This window comes from Lates calcarifer, linkage group LG2 (assembly GCF_001640805.2).
Source record: "Lates calcarifer isolate ASB-BC8 linkage group LG2, TLL_Latcal_v3, whole genome shotgun sequence".
Classification (NCBI taxonomy): domain Eukaryota; kingdom Metazoa; phylum Chordata; class Actinopteri; family Centropomidae; genus Lates; species Lates calcarifer.
The window spans coordinates 30,143,471-30,163,717 of record NC_066834.1 but is presented as its reverse complement, the minus strand read 5'-3'; the positions used below and the strand labels follow the sequence as shown (position 1 = coordinate 30,163,717).

At 41.0% G+C, this 20,247-nt stretch overlaps 2 protein-coding genes across 3 annotated transcripts; one reads left to right on the top strand and one right to left on the bottom strand.

The window, feature by feature from the left end:
• Window positions 1-15,838, top strand: mtch2 (mitochondrial carrier homolog 2). Of its 2 annotated transcripts, none has more exons than XM_018667976.2 (13): window positions 1-143; window positions 1,295-1,379; window positions 3,272-3,378; window positions 4,537-4,563; window positions 5,346-5,402; window positions 5,933-5,990; window positions 6,201-6,252; window positions 6,337-6,396; window positions 7,254-7,347; window positions 11,208-11,255; window positions 11,338-11,401; window positions 11,485-11,560; window positions 15,026-15,838. In XM_018667976.2, the coding sequence occupies exons 1-12, from the start codon at window positions 57-59 to the stop codon at window positions 11,550-11,552; spliced, it is 807 nt and encodes a 268-aa protein (XP_018523492.1). In that variant the 5' UTR covers window positions 1-56; the 3' UTR covers window positions 11,553-11,560; window positions 15,026-15,838. The 2 variants fall into 2 exon arrangements, with proteins under 2 accessions (XP_018523492.1, XP_018523493.1); XM_018667977.2 differs by having other exon boundaries at window positions 11,338-11,405.
• A 543-nt stretch (window positions 15,839-16,381) lies between these two features.
• On the bottom strand, window positions 16,382-19,679 carry znf414 (zinc finger protein 414). Its single transcript, XM_018667975.2, has 5 exons — window positions 19,529-19,679; window positions 19,189-19,299; window positions 18,355-18,460; window positions 17,719-18,260; window positions 16,382-17,055 (listed from the first exon to the last, which is right to left on the bottom strand). The coding sequence occupies exons 1-5, from the start codon at window positions 19,578-19,580 to the stop codon at window positions 16,886-16,888; spliced, it is 981 nt and encodes a 326-aa protein (XP_018523491.2). The 5' UTR covers window positions 19,581-19,679; the 3' UTR covers window positions 16,382-16,885.
• Between the last annotated feature and the right edge of the window lie 568 nt (window positions 19,680-20,247).

The window sequence follows — 20,247 nt, the reverse complement described above, 5'->3', positions numbered from 1 at the left end:
CTTCTCTGACGCAAGAAGACCGAGAGGAACTTCCTGTCTCCCCTGTCTCTCCAAAAATGGCGGACACGTGTGGCCAAGTATTGCTGGGGTCAGGGCTCACCGTCCTCTCCCACCCTTTGATGTACATCAAAGTCCTGATCCAGGTAAGAGAGGAAATGTTCGTGCTTACATTGGCGAGATGAAAGTGGTTCAGGAGCTGCTTTAATCACTGTTCGCTCGCCTTTGTAAATACTGTTAACTCAACTAGCTAGTAGCCTTAAGAGGAAAGTATCAAACTCCATTGAAAATAACGGGGTTTAATGTTGGCCCGCTTGTCAGTAAACGAATGAACAATGTAGAACATAATCAAGGACAATTCATGAATCACTATCAAGTACTCTTTAATTCAGCATGCATGTAATATATATAGCAGCAGAAGTTGCGATAATAATGTCAACTACATTATCGGTCCGTCCCTTGTCCCTATGACCTTCTGTTTCCAAAATACTCTGTAGTGGGCGGAAGCGAGGTGTGCTAATCAATTCTTGAAGTTAATGCTTCACTGAAATGCGGTGCTGCTTTTTTAAATGTCTGCAAACAGAATGTGTACGTACACTTTACCATCCTGAGACATATCTCCAAATTATTAAAGTGTTTTCTCACCAGCCGAAGCGCATTGGGTTGTGATATATTGACTTGCTAGAGACAAGAGCTAGTTAGCTGTCAGCCGAGCTGCTTAGTCCTGACTTTATAGCCTCCGTGTAGCTGCCGCTGCATTTTAGGACATTTTCCTGAAGTGAAAAGGCGATAAGTAGTCTGCACTGCTGGAGGGTCCAGTACAGTGGCTTCACTGACCAGTGAAAGGTCACGGATGAGCTAACAATTCTTCGCGCTAACGTTTTGTTTCTCAGCCGACCATTCTGTTAGTTTTCTGTCTTCATGTGCTTTGGGAAAAAAACGTATCGAATATTTGTAACATTAAGCCTGTAAATTAGGCAACTCGCTAAAATAGCTAATGCTAGCTAAAGTCAACGTTAATTATGTAGCCAATTTATTTTAGCCTGAGAGTTAAAAGTTATCTCAAAGACAAAGTAAGCAGCGCACAGAGCTACTTTTGTATCGTTTTAAAACTATCAACTGAATGCAACAAAGTGATCCAGTCAAGGACACTCAAGGGAAAACAAGTTGACAAAGTGTGTCAAAAAGAAACCAGGAAGTGTGGGAGAGCCACAGTTTGCTGAGCCATCATGAAAGTGCATTCAGAGTTGATACAGTGTATGTTGCTTATCACTGTCTTTACGGTGTCTGGTGATAGGTAGGACACGAGCCACTCCCTCCCACCCTGGGCAGGAACCTGTTTGGCAGACAGGTCTACCAGCTGCCTGGACTGTTTGCTTATGGTGAGTCTGACTCCACATGGCAAAGTTCTTCTCAGAGGTAAAATCTGTGTATATGTATTATTGTGCACTTCAGAAGGCAGAAATAGATGTGATTTTAATGTCTCCCTGTGGTAATTTAAGCTTGTTCTGCTGTAGCTTTTGCTTTAGTCAATCGTTGAATTCTGTCTTAATCTGTATTTGAAGTGTTATGGAAATGTTAAGTTGTGGACCAGTCAGATTCCATTTTGACTTTTACATAAAGACCAGCTTGTAAAATTTCCATGACATTTACGAAATGAGGTGCATATCAAAGCTGCTTTAATTGGAGTGCCCAAGAGCATGCATTCACGTCCACATGCACATACATGATACTAATTCAATAAAACACGGATCCACTGGTTAAAATATGGCTCCACAGTGCAAATAGTGCTCAGAAACTCAGCAGGGTACCTTTTTAAAGGACCATACCCTGATTTCTTTTTTTCTACTATCTGCACAATCCCTCATTTTAGCTCAGGTAATACATTTCAGAATTGTTTTATATTATAACTCATGAAAATTATGAGTTTCCTGGGCAGTGTGGTTCTCTGTTGTATCAGTTAGCAGGACTGATGTCCCGTCAAGGAGTTGTTCTGAGTAGAAAGACTCCAAAACATGCCCAAAACATTGTAGCTAAGGGGGTGCACAACTTTGTCAGCTTGACTGTGTACCTGCCAGACAGTGAAATCAGGATGGCTCGTCACACATGTAGGTTTAGCTGCTGCATTACTGCCTCACACTGACTCCTTTCTGCCATATTGTAAATAGTTTGTCATGTGTTAGAACCACTAGTCTGTTGGTTTCAGTGGCTGGTGTTCTGTTTGATCACATGCAGCAGCAGTGTCTCCTCTTCTTGTCCTTCCCCTTCATCACCATATCCCCATCAGAGCCTTGTCATCATATTTACATTTTGTTTACTAACTACTCTTCTATCTCTGATCATCCAGTTAGAGCGCACATCTGAGTTACACCCCAGAGGAATGGTGCACTTATGAACTATTGTGTTACTAAAACTACACTTTCCACTCCACTGAAATTGGCATAAGAATGTACAATTTCAACAAGTTTTAATTTCATGTTTGATAATTTTTTGTATAACTTGTTTAGATTTGAAACATCACAGCTTATGAATACAATATTAAGTGGCAGCTGAACATCATTAGACCTTCACTTCAGCACTTGAATGCACCACAAGGAAGGATTCACTGATCATACTGTCATTTTAACACCATTAATACACTACAATTAAAATAAGTTCAGTGAAAACTAGTGCAAGTTTGTGTTGCATTATGGTGTATTAGCAATGCTGAGCAAATTTTAGGTCTCTGTGACTTTATTTTAATAGCATACTAAAGTGAAGTGAAATGAGTTCTCAGTGGTTGTCAGCAATGTAACTTGTAAGTGCACAGAATTTACTGAACTCATTGTGCAAAACTATGGTCCAGGAAATGCTGAAGTTATGTATTTTGGGTTTTCTTTCCCTAAGGTTATGAAAATGCGGAGAAGTAAATATCTTGTAGAAGTGCAGCCCTGCTTGTTATATTTAATTTTGGTCGTAGCAACATTAAAGTTTGTTGATGTAGAGGAAAAACACACATTTAACAAAAACAGAAAAAACCCAGTTTATTTGTATTTGACTGCTGTGTGGAGTAAAGTTGTTGAGATCATGGGTCACAGTTTTATGTAAGTAATGTGTCAAATCTTTCTAAAATATGTAACAGAGTGAAGTACTTTTAAAAAAACATATTTGACTGTGGTTTCTTAAGGCATCTATTTTATTTTTATTTATTTTATTTTAGAATTTTTATTTCACTATACTGTTTTTAAACTGCTTTTAATAACTTATCCTGTTGGGTATTTTCTGGATGTTCCAGCAAAACACATCATCAAGATTGATGGAAAAGCAGGTCTCTTCAAAGGACTTGGTCCAAGGCTCTGTGCTGGCACCATCGGCACTGTCGTGCACAGCAAAGTTGTGCAGGTAGGTCTGATTACATTAAGATCTCCATAAATGGATGTAATCACAACTATAGCTCGTTCCTCAGATGAACATAAGGATGAAATAATAGGCTCATATGGAGGTACAGTGCAGTTAGTATTGTCCTGAAAGCATTTCTTTTAAGATTGTGTAATTTGATTACATTTTTGTTGTTGTTGCAGCTTCACAGTCATGCTCTCTGCTCAGGGCACGGAGAGATGCTGGCAAAAAATGTATTTCAGAATTAGCCATGGACATTTTTAATTTTGTTTTGTAAAAGAGCTGTTTCATCAACAGCAGTATAAATTCTATATATAATTGTCCTGAGATTGTGTCTTGCTGAACAAATAATTTTCAAGCAACAATTACAGCCAATTTCACTTTCACAATAATGGAGAATGAAAAGTGAATGTGAGTAAGTTTCCTGTTCAGTATGTACTGTGTCTGTCACAATTTAAATTTAACATTTAATTTATGGGATCTTTAAACTGTTTATTTTCTATGTTTATGAGAAGTAACAAATATTGGCAAATACATTATTCACATGTTTCAGAATGTTAAAATAAGGGATGCAGCTAATTATTTTCATTATTATAAATGTAGCAATATTGTTTGATATTGATTATTTTTTCCATTAATTACCTAGAATATAAAATGTTCAATTGTGAAAATACCTGGTATAATTTCCCACAGTTCAAGGTGTCAGTCCAATAGCCAAAGATATTCAGTTTACAGTGATATAAAATGGAGACAAGCAGCAAATCCTCTCACTGGAGAAGGCAGTATGGCTAGTTTTTTTTAGTTGAAAATTCTTTAATTCTTTAATTATCATCATCAAAATAGTTGCTGATAAATTTCATGATGAACTAATTGATTAATGAGTAATGGATTCAGCTCTAATATTAAGATTATCAGTGGCCCCAAAAATTTGGCATTGGCTTGACTATAAAGATTTATCAGTGTAGTGCACTGTGTGGGATCAGATTTGATGTGTATATTGCTTGTATTGTCTTGGGCACTTTTACATCTGGATTTCTATGAGGATAAGTACAAACAGATGTCTAATCATCCAGGATGTATATCAGTGCCTTGTGGCACTAATGTTTGTAAAACAGAATAAACTCATTTGTCAGTTTTATGTTAACTGCTTCTTTCTTACAGAGATGTCAGGAACAAGGCACACCTCAGGTAAGAGGTTTCTTTTCTAATTTATTGTTTGAACTATTGCAAATTAGAGATCAACAGGATGTTATTTACATTACTACTATACATTTGTCATCAACTGACACACTACCCAAAATACAAAATATAGTGGAGTGCTGGGGCACAGTGTTTTAAGAGGAGTTTCTGTTGTCTGTCACACACCCATCTCACAGAACAGACGGGCTTCCATTTTATTAGATGTATCGGTCCACACTGACTCACGGGCACGTGTGAGATGTCTAAGGTGTCAGTCACCCTGGGGCCCCCTGCACCATTTTACACTCGAGGTTGTTTTTTCCCCTCCTGTCTCTAGAGACAGCTGTTTATCAAATCAACTCCAAGTACTTCACATCATTGTATTTATAGTACATATATAAATCACATTTAAAATTAAACATTGGCAAGTGCAGCATTTAAATGCCATCAAGGAGGGTGAAGAGTTAGATGAACAGAGATTTAAGACTGTAGTAAGAGTAAATAAAGACCAGAATAGAGGCTACATAAAAGCAAGGATGTTATGAAGCTATTAAACCACCTAAGAATCAGTTCTTAAGAAGGTGAAGGCCAGACAAACAAGAGTGACTGTCCTGTGTCAGTCAGAAAGTTTTAAGTCTGATCTCAACTCTTGACTAATGGACTAACGGTAAAAGCTAGATAACGAGAGAGAGTGGGTTGTAGGAAGTAAGTCAGTAAATACTTTCTAATAAAGACATAAAGTGGCCAATAAGAAAAGATAAGTGACTTTGAAGTTTGTGTCTGCTGTCTAGGTACTGGGCGGCCAGCAGAAGGCTGTGGAGGGCTCCCTACAGCATGTTGTTAATGAGGTAAGATACAGAAAACAACACACATACAAGAGCAAACTCATCACATTGTTTATTTTTTTTATTTTGTATCTTAAAATATATTTGACACCCAGAGTGTTAACACTGTTGTAACTGCTCATTTAAAGAATCGGGGAAGCGCATTCAGCACATTTCTTACACTTAAAGAATGCAACCAGTGTAAACAGATGTTCACAGAACTTTGTTTAAAAGGAAACCCCACAGGGGACCTTTTAACCTTTTTATCATTGCTTGATTGATTATCTTAAGATATCTTATGCATTCTTACTGAGTGAAATGAACTTTGTGAATAATCTTAAAATTCTATTCTCTGCCTTTACTTTTAAATAAATATGTAATTTCCTTCTTATGATGAGGACATATACAAAGTGCTGCTGTTCAGTCTCCAATTTATGATATTAACAATATCTGCACCTTTAGATATTACTGATATATTAGGATGTCTAGGCCTTGTATGACGTTTCTTAAATACATGTCAGTTGATTGTTTTCTGTCTTTTCCTGTCTCCACAGACAACCAAAGAAATGATAGCTCGTTCCTGTGCCACGATTGTCACACATCCTTTTCATGGTATGTTATGTATGTCTGCAGCTGCTCAGATATTTCATATAGCTTTAACTGACTCACTCACAATAGAGGTTATAGGGGGCTGTTGAAGTGGTTTCAGTCTTGACACATTTGAAGGCTTTTTAAATTTTTTTATTTTTTTTATTTTGGCATGTCTATGTGGGGAGGCACAAATTTGCATGTCAAGTACGTTTTTCTTGACTTGTTTTACAGTGATTACTTTGCGATGTATGGTCCAGTTTATTGGGAGGGAAACAAAATACAGGTAAAGTTTTTTACATTTTAGACATAAACCTCAGTGAGAAGAGCTGTGAAAATAACACTTAAAATATCTTTCCTCTGTTCTCAGTGGGGTGTTTGATTCCATCATCACAGTCTACAGAGAAGAGGGCATACTGGGCTTCTTTGCGTAAGTTCGATTTTCGTTGTCTTTTTTCTCTTTAAGCCACCAGGGTCTTGATGGTAAAATGTATTTTGCCAGGAAACATCATTCCCCAAAGCAGTGGAGTAACAAGTCAATGCTGGGTCCCAATGCAAGATGGTCAAAGCAGTTTTGACAGTGCAAAAGCTTGGAGTGTCTTGTATTCAAGGAACACTGACACTCTCCTCCTATCCATTTAAAAATGGGTAGAACTATGTTGACAACATGTGGATATAAAAACAAAAAAGTCAACAGTTCGCTTGCACTGGACAACATGGGGTTGTACAGTTGTCTCAGTTTTGTCTGAGGTGGGGCCCAGAGTGTCAGACTTTGTTTGGGGCGGCTGTGGCTGAGGAGGTAGAGCGGGTCACCCGCTAATCGGAAGGTCAGTGGTTCGATCCCCGGCTTCTCCAGTCCATGCTGAAGTATCCTTGGGCAAGATACTGAACCCCACGTTGCCCCTGATGTGTGTATCATCGGTGTGTGAATGTGTGTGGATGTGTTAAAGCGCTCTGTGCATAGAGCAAGCGCTGTATGAATGCGTGTCTGAATGGCTGAATGTGACATGTAGTGCTTTAAATGGTCAATACGACTAGAAAAGCGCTATATAAGTACAAGCCCAAGTCCATCCATTTGTCTACAGTTTTTTTTTCTCTGGCATGAAATTAGGAAAGTATAATAATAAAAACAGCTTTTTTGGCCAGTATTCAACACCATAACTCAGGAACTTATGACAATGTTTTCAGCAAAGTGACTGGTTGACATATAATGGTTTTATATCCAGTATGTCAAAATAGTTTGGTCAGAAATAATATTTTCTTCTTTTTTTTTTTTTTTTCCCTCAGTGGTTTGATTCCTCGTCTGCTTGGTGACGTGCTGTCCCTGTGGATTTGTAACCTGCTGGCACACCTCATCAATACCTACGCCATTGATGACTCGGTAAGCCACTTCTAATACATCACTCGGTTCAGTTTCTGTATATGGGTTTAGTGTAAGGACTTAATTGCCCTGAGGTCAACCTTTTGGGCAGCACTTACTTACAAGTGCCGCTCGATAGGGCATTTACTTACCTCAGAAATTCTGAAAGAGCACACCTAAGACCTATTAGCCCACTCAAACTGAAGTCCCTTTTGTAGGTTCTAGCAATTGCAGCTGGTATATTATATCCTCATGTCAGCCCCTTTGTATCCTGTCAACACAGTGACCACCAACCCGCCACCTATTTGTGCAGGAGATAAAACCATGGAATGCTCTGTGCTGGAGGCATATACAAAGCTGAAGTGTTCAGATTAGTGATGGAAATGTATTTTTCCTTAATCAGTTATTAAATGTCTTAGCAACAGTTGCTCCACAAAATCTGACCCACATTTTTCCCATAATAACAGTATTACTATTTAATTCATTTCATTTCAGTTCAGTTTTATTTACATAATGCCAAATCACAACAAAAGTCATCTCAAGGCACTTTTCATATAGAGCAGGTCTAGACCGTACTGTTTATATTATAAAATTTACAGAGAAGAGACCCAACAGTTCTCACCATGAGCAGCACTGGGCGACAGTGGCAAGAAAAAACTCCCTTTTAAGAGGCAGAAACCTTGAACAGAACCAGATTCAGGGTGGGCGGCCATCTGCCTAGACTGGTTGGGTTGAGAAAGAGAGAGAGAGAGAGAGACAGAGAAGAAGGGGGAGAGAGGGAAGTAGAGAATAGCGAGAAAAGAACATAGCGTAACACGGATTAATAACCAGTAATACAGTAGTGGTAATGATAGTACTACTGGCACAGGTTGTGATGTGAAGTAATAGGTATTTGAGACATATTTGAGACAAGTATAATTTGTGAAAACATAATAACAATTGAGTGCTTTGTTCATTGTTGTTCAGGGGGTGTACAAATGCTGTTGAGTCAACTTCACTGGTCTGGCCAGTCTCTCAAAATTTCATTTTACCAGTAAATTGGGTTTGTATCAGAAGAGCTTTTATGTATCAAGGCCAATCTTGGCATATTTCAATGCATCAGTATTGGCTAAAATGAAGCTGATCAAAATCCGATCCATTTTAGGGCTATCCCTGACTCACAGGTGCGCCCCAAATGATAGCTCAGGTGCGAGGGCACAGTGCAGCACCCAGACAGTCTACAGTGGTATGAAAAAATTTGGGCACCCCTGATAATTTAGATCAGCAATTTCAGTTAAATATATCATATAACAGACAAACACAGTGATATATGAGAAGTGAAATGAAGTTTATAGGATTTACAGAAAGTGTGCAATAATTCTTTAAACAAAAGTAGGCAGGTGCATAAATGTGGGCACCCCAACAGAAAAATTACATCAATATTCAGTATGTCCTCCTTTTGCAGAAATAACAGCCTCTAAATGCTTTCTATAGCTTCCAATGAGGGTCTGGATTCTGGTTTAAGGTATTTTTGACCATTCTTCTTTACAAAATATCTCCAGTTCAGTCAGGTTCGATGGTTTCCATGCATGGACAGCCCGCTTTAAATCACACCACAGATTTTCAATAATATTCAGGTCTGGGGACTGAGATGGCCATTCCAGAACGTTGTACTTGTTCCTCTACATGAATGCCTTTGTAGAATTTGAGCAGTGTTTAGGGTTATTTTCTTGTTGAAGTATCCAGCCCCGGCACAACTTCAACTTTGTCACTGATTCTTGAACATTGTTCGCAAGAATCTGCTGATACTGACTGGAATCCATGCGACCTTCAACTTTAACAAGGTTGCCAGTACCTGCTCTGGCCACACAGCCCCACAGCATGATGGAACCACCACCAAATTTTACTGTGGGTAGCAAGTGTTTGTCTTGGAATGCTGTGTTCTTCATCCGCCATGCATACCGCCCCTTGTTATGTCCAAATAACTCAATTTTAGTTTCATCAGTCCACAGCACCTTATTTCAAAATGAAGCTGGTTTGTCCAAATGTGCTTTAGCATACCTCATCACCTTGTGCAAAGTGCGCTGAATAGTTGAACGATGCACAGTGACACCATCTGTAGCAAGATCATGTTGTATGTCTTTGGAGCTGGTCTGTGGGTTGAGTTTGACTGTTCTCACCATCCTTCGCCTGTGCTTATCTGAGATTTTTCTTGGCCTGCCACTCCGGGCCTTTACCAGAACTGTGCCTGTGGTCACCCATTTCCTCACTATGTTTCTCACAGTGGAAACTGACAGCTGAAATCTCTGAGCGAGCTTTTTGAATCCTTCCCCTAAACCATGATGTTGAACAATCTTTGCTTTCAGGTCATTTGACAGTTGTTTTGAGGGTCCCATGTTGGCACTCTTCAGAGAAGATGCAAAGAGGAGAACAACTTGCAATTGGCCACCTTAAATACCCTTTCTCATGATTGGCTTCAGCTGTGTATGCAGGTCAAGGGTCAATGAGCTCACCAAATAAATTTTGTGTTCCAATAATTAGTGCTAAAATCAATAAAACAACAAGGGTGCCCAAATTTATGCACCTGCCTACTTTTGTTTAAAGAATTATTGCACACTTTCTGTAAATCCTATAAACTTCATTTCACTTCTCATATATCACTGTGTTTGTCTGCTATATGATATATTTAACTGAAATTTCTGATCTGAACAACCAGTGATTTATAAAGGAAAATCTTGAAAATTATCAGGGGTGCCCAAACTTTTTCATACCACTGTACATCACATGCATGCAAGAGTCATCTTGGAGTCTAACTTAAGAAAGTCAGTCTTTAGGAGCGTTTTGGATAATTAATTACTTCTACTTGGATAATTAATATACTTTAATTACTTCACAGTTAGTTATGCAAGTCAAAGTTAGTGTAGTATCATGAAGTATTTTGTTAAAACAACCCCATCACCTACAGACTCACATTAGCAGAGCTGCGCACCAAACTCTTCTACTAACTCTGGTGGGGTGAAGAAAATAACATGATCCACAGTCTCTTAAACAACATGCATCCTTTCACAGTTTTGGATAGGCTGCAGCTTGTTGGATACATATTTAATCAACATTTAGGTAGGCCTAAAGTATGGGCTCATACTCAGCAGATACTAAGGATTTACAGGACTCAACCTTGGATTAGTGCCAATAAAACTTGGTCTACACAGCCCTCTTGGAAAGTTCTACCTGTCTCTGATGTTAGCACTGTAACTGCTGTGGTGATCTTTCATCTGAAGCTCAGCTCTCACCCTCCACTGATGTTTTGCCATCAGTACAAGCCTCATAAGCAACTAAACTGGATGTCTGCCACATAACAACTTTGATTTTCATTATGGTAAAGGACCTTTTACCCTTTTCTTGCTGCAGGTTATTAGAAGGATAATTAGATACCAACTGGATGTGATGCAGACCATACAAATGTTCACAAGTCAACAGCAAAGATAAATGGAATGCAAAGAATAAATCATCATTAGATATAAATTTACCAAATAAGGTAATCAAGGCCCTGGTTTTCATGACTGGTGGGGAATCGCAGGATGCAAAAGTTGGAGAGAGAACAGACCAAAACATATTTTGGTCCAGCTAAGAGGCCAGCACAATTTCTGAGAACGCAGAAACACTTTTACAATCAAACCTAGATGTTTTTTAAAACCATAATCTAAATCCAGTTCCCTTCAGCCTTCATATTACCACTGCAGCCCTGGTGATGTACCACCAAGACCCTGACATCAAAATTGTCTTTTAACCCTTAGCGCCACCCCTCCATGCTCTGGTTTATGCTTAGGGTTTGTGTTGCGCAGTCTTTGGTCCTATTTCAAACAACACGAGATTTAACACTGTGAATCTGTTCCTCTGTATAGATGAGTCACACAGGAGAAATCAAGAACTGCTCTCAGGCTGTGACAGGGGTAAGTGTCGCTGTACTGGAGTACCTCAGTCCATCTGGTTGTAGTTTGTCCTTCAATAACGTTCCTCTGCCCTTTCTTTCAGTTCTTTGCCAGTATGCTCACATACCCTTTTGTTTTGGTGTCAAACCTCATGGCTGTCAATAATTGTGGGTGAGTTAACAGGTTATTTGCTGTACTAAATCCTCACAAGTGTCGGATCAAACAGACTCATATTTCCGCTGTCTTTCAGGCTTGCTGGGGGTTTGCCTCCCTATGCATCAGTATATCCCACCTGGGTGGACTGCTGGAGGCATCTAAGCCGAGAGGTAAATGCATCACATACATAACATCTGTGTGACAAACACCAGATAGAGATGATCCAAATGTAGTCTTAAACTGTGTAGTGGTTGGATGTTATAAGTCATTAGTAGCCATCACATTGATATGTCCTCAGTGCATTTTGCATTGTACACAGTTGTATTACATTTATTGTTTTGAACTCTGAAATGAAAGCTCAACACATCAGAGCAGCACTAATTAAAACAGAAGCCTCTCCATACTGTCATTTACTAAATAAATGACAACACCTTGTGTTAAATAACCTGTGTTGAGCACCCTGGTAACTGAAGAAAACCTTCTCTATAACCATCATAGACTCAGGCATGATCAAAAGTTTTACAGACAAGTTAGTTAGACAATTCCTGTAGGTGTCCTAACCAAACCCTCTGTCTGTACAAAGACAAACTGTTACTACATCCTCTGATGCATTATTAGGACAATACTGCAGGAAGTAGACCTGTGTACTTCTATCAGAGTGGTGAGAGAAAGGCAGTAACGGAGGAAGACAGGCTGGCTGGTCAGAGGTTCATCATACAGTAAGATAATGAACCAAAACATTACAACAGAACCAGACGGAGGCTTCACATGATGAAGAGCAGCACAGTCTCCAGACTTAAACCTCACAGAGCTGGGTTGGGATGAACAGGACGAACAGGGTCAAACAGCTGTTGTGCTGGGACAAACTCTCTGAGCAATGTTCTCAATTCTGTCTGAAAGAAGGTCACAACTGATGAGTCAAACATTTAATTAAACTTTGGATTTAATTTTTCTTCAATTTATTTGTTCTATGCTTTAATTTCAAAAACACTGAGACATCATGCTACGTAAATTTCAGTAACAACTGGAAAAAGTAGAGATGTTTTTGAGTGGTAGTGTATAAGCAGAATCAGAATCAGACTTTATTGCCAAGTAAGTTTGCACATACAAGGAATTTGTCTTGGTATATTGATGCTAAAGGACAGAGGGGAAGAAACTGTTCTTGTGGTGTGAGGTCTTGGTTTTGATGGACAGCAACCTCCTGCCAGAAGGGAGTGTCTTGAAAAGATTGTGACCAGGGTGGGAGGGATCAGCCATCATCTTTCCTGCTCACCTCAGGGTCCTGGAGGTGTACAGGTCCTGGAGAAAAGGCAGGTTACAGCCGATCACCTTCTCCGCAGACCGGATGACACGCTGCAGTCTGCCTCTGTCGCTGGCAGTAGCAGCAGTGTACCAGATTGAGATGGAGGAGGTGAGGACGGACTCAATGATGGAGGTGTAGAAGTGCACCATCATTGTCCTTGGCAGGTTGAACTTCTTCAACTGCCGCAGGAAGTACATCCTCTGCTGGGCCTTCTTGATCAGGGAGCTGATGTTTAGCTCCCACTTGAGGTCCTGGGTGATGATGGTCCCCAGGAAACGGAAGGACTGAAGTCGACAACTATCTCCACTGTCTTCACAGCGTTGAGCTCCAGGTTATTCTCACTGCACCACATGACCAGTTGGTCAATCTCCCTCCTGTAGGCAGACTCATCCCCACCAGAGATGAGCCCAATGAGGGTGGTGTCGTCAGCAAACTTCAGGAGTTTGACAGACTGATGACTGGAGGTGCAGCTGTTGGTATACAGGGAGAAGAGTAGAGGGGAAAGAACACAGCCTTGAGGGGAGCCGGTGCTGATGGTCCGAGAGTTGATGTGTTTTCCCAGCTTCACATGCTGCCTCCTGTCCGACAGGAAGTCTGTGATCCACCTGCAGATGGAGTCAGGCACGCGCAGTTGGGAGAGCTTGTCATGTAGCAGTGCTGGAATGATGGTGTTAAAGGCGGAGTTGGAAGTCCACAAACAGGATCCTGGCGTAGCTTCCTGGGGAGTCCAGGTGCTGCAGGATGAAGTGGAGGGCCATGTTGACTGCATTGTCTACAGACCTGTTGGCTCTGTCGGTGAACTGCAGGGTGTCCAGGAGTGGGTCGGTAATGGATTTGAGGTGGGACAGCACAAGGCACTCAAATGACTTCATTACCACAGAGGTCAGGGCGACGGGTCTGTATTCTTTAAGTCCTGTAATCCTTTGTTTTTTGGGGACAGGGATGACAGTGGAGGCCTTGAAGCAGGTTGGTACATGGCATGTCTCCAGTGAGGTGTTGAAGATGTCTGTGAACACTGGAGCCAGCTGATCAGCGCAGTGCTTCAGGGTGGATGGAGAGACAGAGTCTGGCCCGGCTGCCTTGTGGGGGTTCTGTCTCTTAAAGAGTCTGTTGATGCCCTGACCCCTGCTGTACTGGGGGAGGGTGAGAGGCTGGTGTGGTGGGGCTGGTGGATGGTGTCATGGGGGATGGTGTCAGGACTGTTGCACTGTCTTTCAAAGCAGCAGTAGAACTCAGTCAGGCTGTTGGCCAGGCATGAGTCGTTCGTGGAGTGGGGGACTTTGGGCTTGCAGTTCGTGATCTGTCTGAGCTCTCTCCAGACAGAAGCAGAGTCACCTGCTGAGAACTGGTGTTGTAGTTTCTCAGAATACAGGCGTTTGGCTTCTTTCACCGCCTTGCTGAACCTGTACTTTGACTCCCTCAATCTGTCTCTGTCCCCACTAATAAACGCTTCCTCCTTCTCCAGCCTCAGCTGTCTGAGTTTGGCTGTGAACCAGGGTTTGTCGTTGTAACTCATCCTGGTGCGTGTTGGTATACAGCAGTCCTCACAAAAGCTGATGAATGAGGTCACAGCCTCTGTATACTCATCTAGACTGTTGGTGGCAGTCCTGAACACATCCCAATCTGTGTAGTCCAAGCACGCCTGGAGATCCTCCACAGCCCCACTGGTCCACTTCTTTGATGTCCTCACAACAGGTTTAGAAAGCTTTAATTTCTGCCTGTATGCAGGAATCAGGTGGACTATGACGTGGTCAGAGTGACCCAGTGCAGGGTGAGGGACGGCATGATAAGCGTTACTTACTGTGGTGTAACAGTGATCCAGAATGTTCTCCTCTCTGGTCGGGCATTTAATAAACTGTCTATATTTGGGGAGTTCGTGGGTGAGGTTGCCTTTGTTAAAGTCACCAAGGACAATAATTAAAAAAGGATTTGAGGAAGAAATGTTTCCATTTAACAAAACCAAGATATTTTATATATTTTAGGGGCAACATGCTCACAATTTTAATCATCTGATTTGCACTTGATAATGTTAGAAATTTCATAATCTGTAATGTGGTACTACTGTACATGATGGTGTTAAGTATTAATTTCCAAAGTATCCAATTATGTCCTTGATACATTAATGAAATATGTATTTAAGTCTCAGTTGTCAAAATGTGCTGTTAACAGGCCCAGTGATCTTTTCCTAATTACAATGAACATTTCACAATGTTGTTATTATTTTATTGTTATTATTTGTTTTTCACATTTCCAATCTTGATCATGATTGGCCTTTTGGTTACATGTATACTGTAACACCAGCCTCTACTAAACACTTGCTTCCTCTCTCCAGGGCAACATGAGCAGAGGCAACAGTTTATTTTTCCGGAAGCTTCCAGCAGGAAAGATGTACGCAATTGACCAGAAGAGATTTTTTTAAAGCCTCAAGAGAACTGAGCTGAACATAGTTGTGATAATAAAAAAAAATCAACATTGCCTGATCTCGGGGTTGGACAGTCGGCACTTTTTTTTGTATGCACTTGTTTACTCTGAGGTTTTTTTTTCCTTAACAATCTGCCATTGTGTAAAAAAACATTATTTTCCAGTTCATTTCCAGCAGATTTTGTTTTATCAATATAAATTTACAGATTCAGACTGCAGGCTCATAATATGATGAGATGGAACATTAAAATCTTTCTTTTTAATACCATGTGTACAAAAACTGATGGGAGGACGGCTCATGTTGTCTAACAACCTGTGTAATGACAGACCAGTGTGTAAGTGCCCTCCTCCCCCATGTTTTTTATATACATTATCCATCAATAATGACCCCCCCCCCCTTAATCCAGGTGATAGGATTTGTTTGCAGAAAACAGCACTTCAGTCTGCATGTGGTAATGTCTAATAATTCACATGTTAATGATCAAGTGGGACCTCTTGTCATGTGGTATTGTTTTGATGTGTTAATTATTGTAAAGCTCACTGCTGGGTGAGCTTGTAATGCTAATGAAAAGGAGGAGTCAGAGGTGGTGGATGTTCAGTAGCATGTGTGGTTGTACAGAGGCATGGAGAAAAGCCTGAGCTGACCAAAATCTCTGACACTCTTAACAGTCAAGTGCTTGTATCAACTCATTCTGACTGACCCAAATAAAAAGACATTTTTTGACCTTGTCTATCTTTTGTAAAAAAAAAAAAAAAGGGACAGGGGTCGTACCTGCACATAAAGGAGGTATGACATTGAGCTAAGTTGGGGCTGGCTCTGTTTTTCTTATTGCCAACAAAACCAACACAAATGTCTCCTAACAAGAATTGGGTGTGTATCAAAGCCTAATATCTTTAGTCATCTGCCACAGAGCCACAGAGCTCCACAGTTATCCAAAACCATCAAGATCGATGAGTCACTCAGTGCAACGTAGTTACAGCCTGAGACAAGTCTGGGTGTCCAGCCCATGTAGAACAGTACTGAACCAACAGCTGCTGTGGCTATTTTCAATGAGATGCTGCTTTTATTGCAGTGACTTAAAAAGTAGCAACATCTTGGGGTTTTATATGTTAACAGCAAAATGTGACAGTTTCAACTACATATCCTGGGATGGTATTAAACCTTCAGTTTCACATACATACACTATGATTTTAAGTGTGTGCATGTGGTCTGGTCAACTGAGAAAGGCTTTAACTGCAAATGCCTTGTTTATACAATGTATATTAATATGGGACACAAATTAAAATTTTATTTTTTTAAGCTTGTCATTTATAGCAGGCACCAAATTACAATGAAAGACAGTTATTCTTCAACATATCATTAAAAGAACAGTGGTAGTAGTAATGCAGTAAGACGTGAGAGGGCAGCGTGGAGTTGAAGTTTGATATGTAATGAAAAGTCTGTGCATGACAGTAATATGCAAAAACTCATGAAGCACTTTGCGGAAATAGACAAAGTCATATTAAATGTTTAAGAACACTGACAAATAATCAGTTTAGAACTCTGTGCTGCAAGAGAGAACGTCATGAACACACTTGTTCACTTTCTGTAAATTCTCCAAACAGTGACCTGTTCAATTCACACATTAGCTCAATCAGACATCACACAAAGTTTGTATTAGAGAGCTGGTGCGGTAAAGTCTGATTAATGTCCAGTCTGACTGACATTTGTGTTCACACGTACAGCTCTGACAGGTAAATTTCAGGTTTGCAGTGCATGTGTGAAAGTGGCTTATGTTTTAGTTGCAGAGCTCCCTGTATCTTCTGCAGGTTTGTTACTGCTGTGATGGGTGTTTATGTGTTGAGTCATCTCCTTGCGGTTGGTTGCCGTGTGGCCGCACTGCACACACGTGTAGCGCCCTTTAGTGTGCTCCCAAAGGATGCGTCTGTTACAGGCCATACCTAAAGGACAAATTACACACACAACATAAAGTACAGATGTACATGTCCACTGAGAAAAGGCGCAAATATCAGTCTCAGAATTTGATGTCAACCACTGCATCGACTAATCTGTGAAGTGCAGAGGTTCGTTTATATAACTATATTACGATACTGTATTTAGTTGTTAGTCTGTAAAACTATCTATAATAGCTGACATCTGCTCTGTCCTTTCTCTGGTTTCCATATACAAGCTGCAGCATCAACGTAAATATGGGAGAGGCCCTACATAGAGCCACTGTTTGGATCAGTTTGTCCGGTCTGGGCTACTGTAGAAACATGGTGACACAACATGGCAGACTTCTCTTTTTCCTATGTATTAACTTTTGATTGCATACTAGCATTTCTTATGCAGTGGGGTCCAAAAATCTGAGACCACTTTTCCATTTAAGTGAGTTAGGTCTTAGGTTCATGGGAAAGTGGTTTAGACTTTTGGACCCCAGTGTATTGTATATCATATATTTTTAATTGACCAATAATATATCAGACACTGATGTGTCCCCAGTCTCACAGTGAACAGAGAGCACAAACTCCATCCATGGCTGAATCATGATTATCACTGTGAGTAAACCGATAGCCACATCTAGCAGGTCACAACTGTGTGCTATAGAGTGACAAGAGGCTCACCTTGATTCTTCTTCCAGACTGCTGAGGACCCAGGAGGAGAGTGGGGAGCTGATACTGGAGCAGGATGGACAGGCTCAAGAGATATGGTCTGTGTCTGGGTATCAGAGGGTTCAGAAGCTGCCAAAGGACCATCCAGGTTTAGAGATGGAAGCAGATTAGACACACCATTTCTAAGCAAAGGCAGGGGAACTGCCTCTGCGAGCTGCTGAGGAGCAAGCTGGGGAGGGGAGCTCTCCTGGTGAGATAGGAAGGGGGGGCCGAGGAGAGGGGAGGCAGCGGAGTCTGGCTGAGAAACGGCAGCAGGGAAGGAACCATCTTGGTTCTGGATTTGAGAGGGCAGTTGCTGGGGTGTAGACACAGAGTTCAGCTGTGGGGGGTTCTGGTCCATGGCCACAGGGGTCACATTTGGGTTGGTGACGGCGGCAGGCTGAGGGGGTGTTGGTTCAGCAGGTTTTGTTTTGCCCCGTGGCACCTTGGAACAGGTGTGCAGGTGAGTCAGGAGGCCACGGTAGGACCGCAACTTTGTGCGACAGCTTTCACACCTTCAGAAAAAGAGGCAACATTGCATGACTCTGAAGATATTCTTCTATTGTGTACACAGTAGCTCAGCTGTGAGTGAAATAAAGGCGAACTCACAAGAAGAACATGTTGGGTTTGTGATGATGCCTCATATGTTCCATCAGTTTCTGCATGTTGGGGAAGGAACCACTACAGCTGACCGTGGAACACAGCAAGATCTTTCCTGAGAAGAGGACACAAGGTGTTTACCTGACGTTATGTGGCGTGTGCTTTCTCTTATAACCTGTCCCCCTCATCTCTGACCCAAAAATCACACCAAAACAAAAGATTATAGAAAGTCAGTCACAACACAGACAACAAAGTGAAGAGGTGTGTTACATGTCAGCAAAGGGCATGTGGCATAGCAAATTTATGTCACAATAACAACTTCCAATTATTACAGACTAAAAGCTCAATAATTTTCCTTTTTAACATATTTTACTTTAGCGACACAGTAAAAGAAGTAACACATTTGACAATTATTGTATTTCACCTGATTGGTTTGTTTGCATTTAGGCACTATTTATTTATGTATTTATTGCTGGGTTTTCATATCTTCTCTGTACTAGTGATCTGATTTGACTTGATTCCACTGGGCTGAACTGTTATATCTGGGTTTTCCTATGTAAATCACATTGTCACTCAGTTATTGCAAAGTGTTTTATTATAAAATGTTATTCTTATTTTGCTTTTCACTCAAAGACTGTAGATTTGTCCTCCTCAGTTGTGTTTGGAAGAGATCTCCTCACAGCCAGTGTGATCTGGAGAAGTGACTGTGATGTGCTCACAGATCAGGTCACTCTCTTTCTGTCTAATGGAACATTTTGATGCTTTCAACACGGAGCTATGTTACGTTACAGCCGCCCACAATGTCTTGTTATTGCCAATACATGCATCAACAGAATCACCCACCAGGGAGAGACTGAGCCGGGATCTCATGGTCCTTTATGTGGCTGTCCAGGGCGCTCACATCTGAGTACACGCGCTTACAGCCGTGTAACGGACACGGGGTCCTCTTGTTTCCTGAAACAGACAGAAAAGTATTCACAAATGTTGTGCATATTTGTATTTATGTTACGGTCGTCGGGTAAAAATGTCAGCAACTTCGCCACAGAACCCGAGCTGGTTAGTTGTATGCTAGTTACCTAGCTGGTTGGCTCGTTTAGCCGCATAGCTACAGTCGTTAAGCAAAGTGTCATGAAAGCGCGGCAAATCTGGCGTCTGCCTTCGACATCTGCGCTAAAGTACAAACCTGCATTTCCATTTTCAGCTGTCGGTGCTACTGTGCTGCCTGAGGCCATCATCGTGGCAGAGAGCTTGTGCTCTACAGGGACGATGACAATGGAGGGAGATAAGAAACGGACTACAAAAGCCAGAATGCAATGCGACAACCAACCGTCGTCACGTACATCGTGGATGATCATCTTCTTCTTCTTCTTCTTCTTCTTCTTCTTCTTCTTCTTCTTCTTCTTCTTCTTCTTCTTCTTCTTCTCCTGACGTTTTCTAGCGGTTTGCAAATAGCTTTTTGGTGCATTACCGCCTGCCTCTGGAGGAACGTGGAACTGTAGTTCAAGTTTGATGTCTTCTTTTTTCACTCTGTTTTTGAGAATTTCATCTGTGCTGGTACTCACCTAAATAATTATCTGTTCTTTCTACTGTTTCCCGTCAGAACACTCACACACACCAGCTGCTTGTTTACCAGTAGTCTGTACTGTTCAGACTAGTGTGTCCAAATGAGATATCTTCTTCCTTTTTAGTTTTGCTGGTTTCTCTCATTTCTCCCTCTTTCTTTTGGGTACTGTGGTAATACCTACCTTTAGTTTCTGTCTTTGATTCCTCTTGCCATTTCTTTTCCATCTCTTGCATATTTGTTTCCCAGTGTGTTTCACTCCACTCCTATAGGTGCTGGAATCCAAATGATTTCACAATTATTCCCGCTTTGTTAATTCTGAAAATAGTGTGAAATATTTC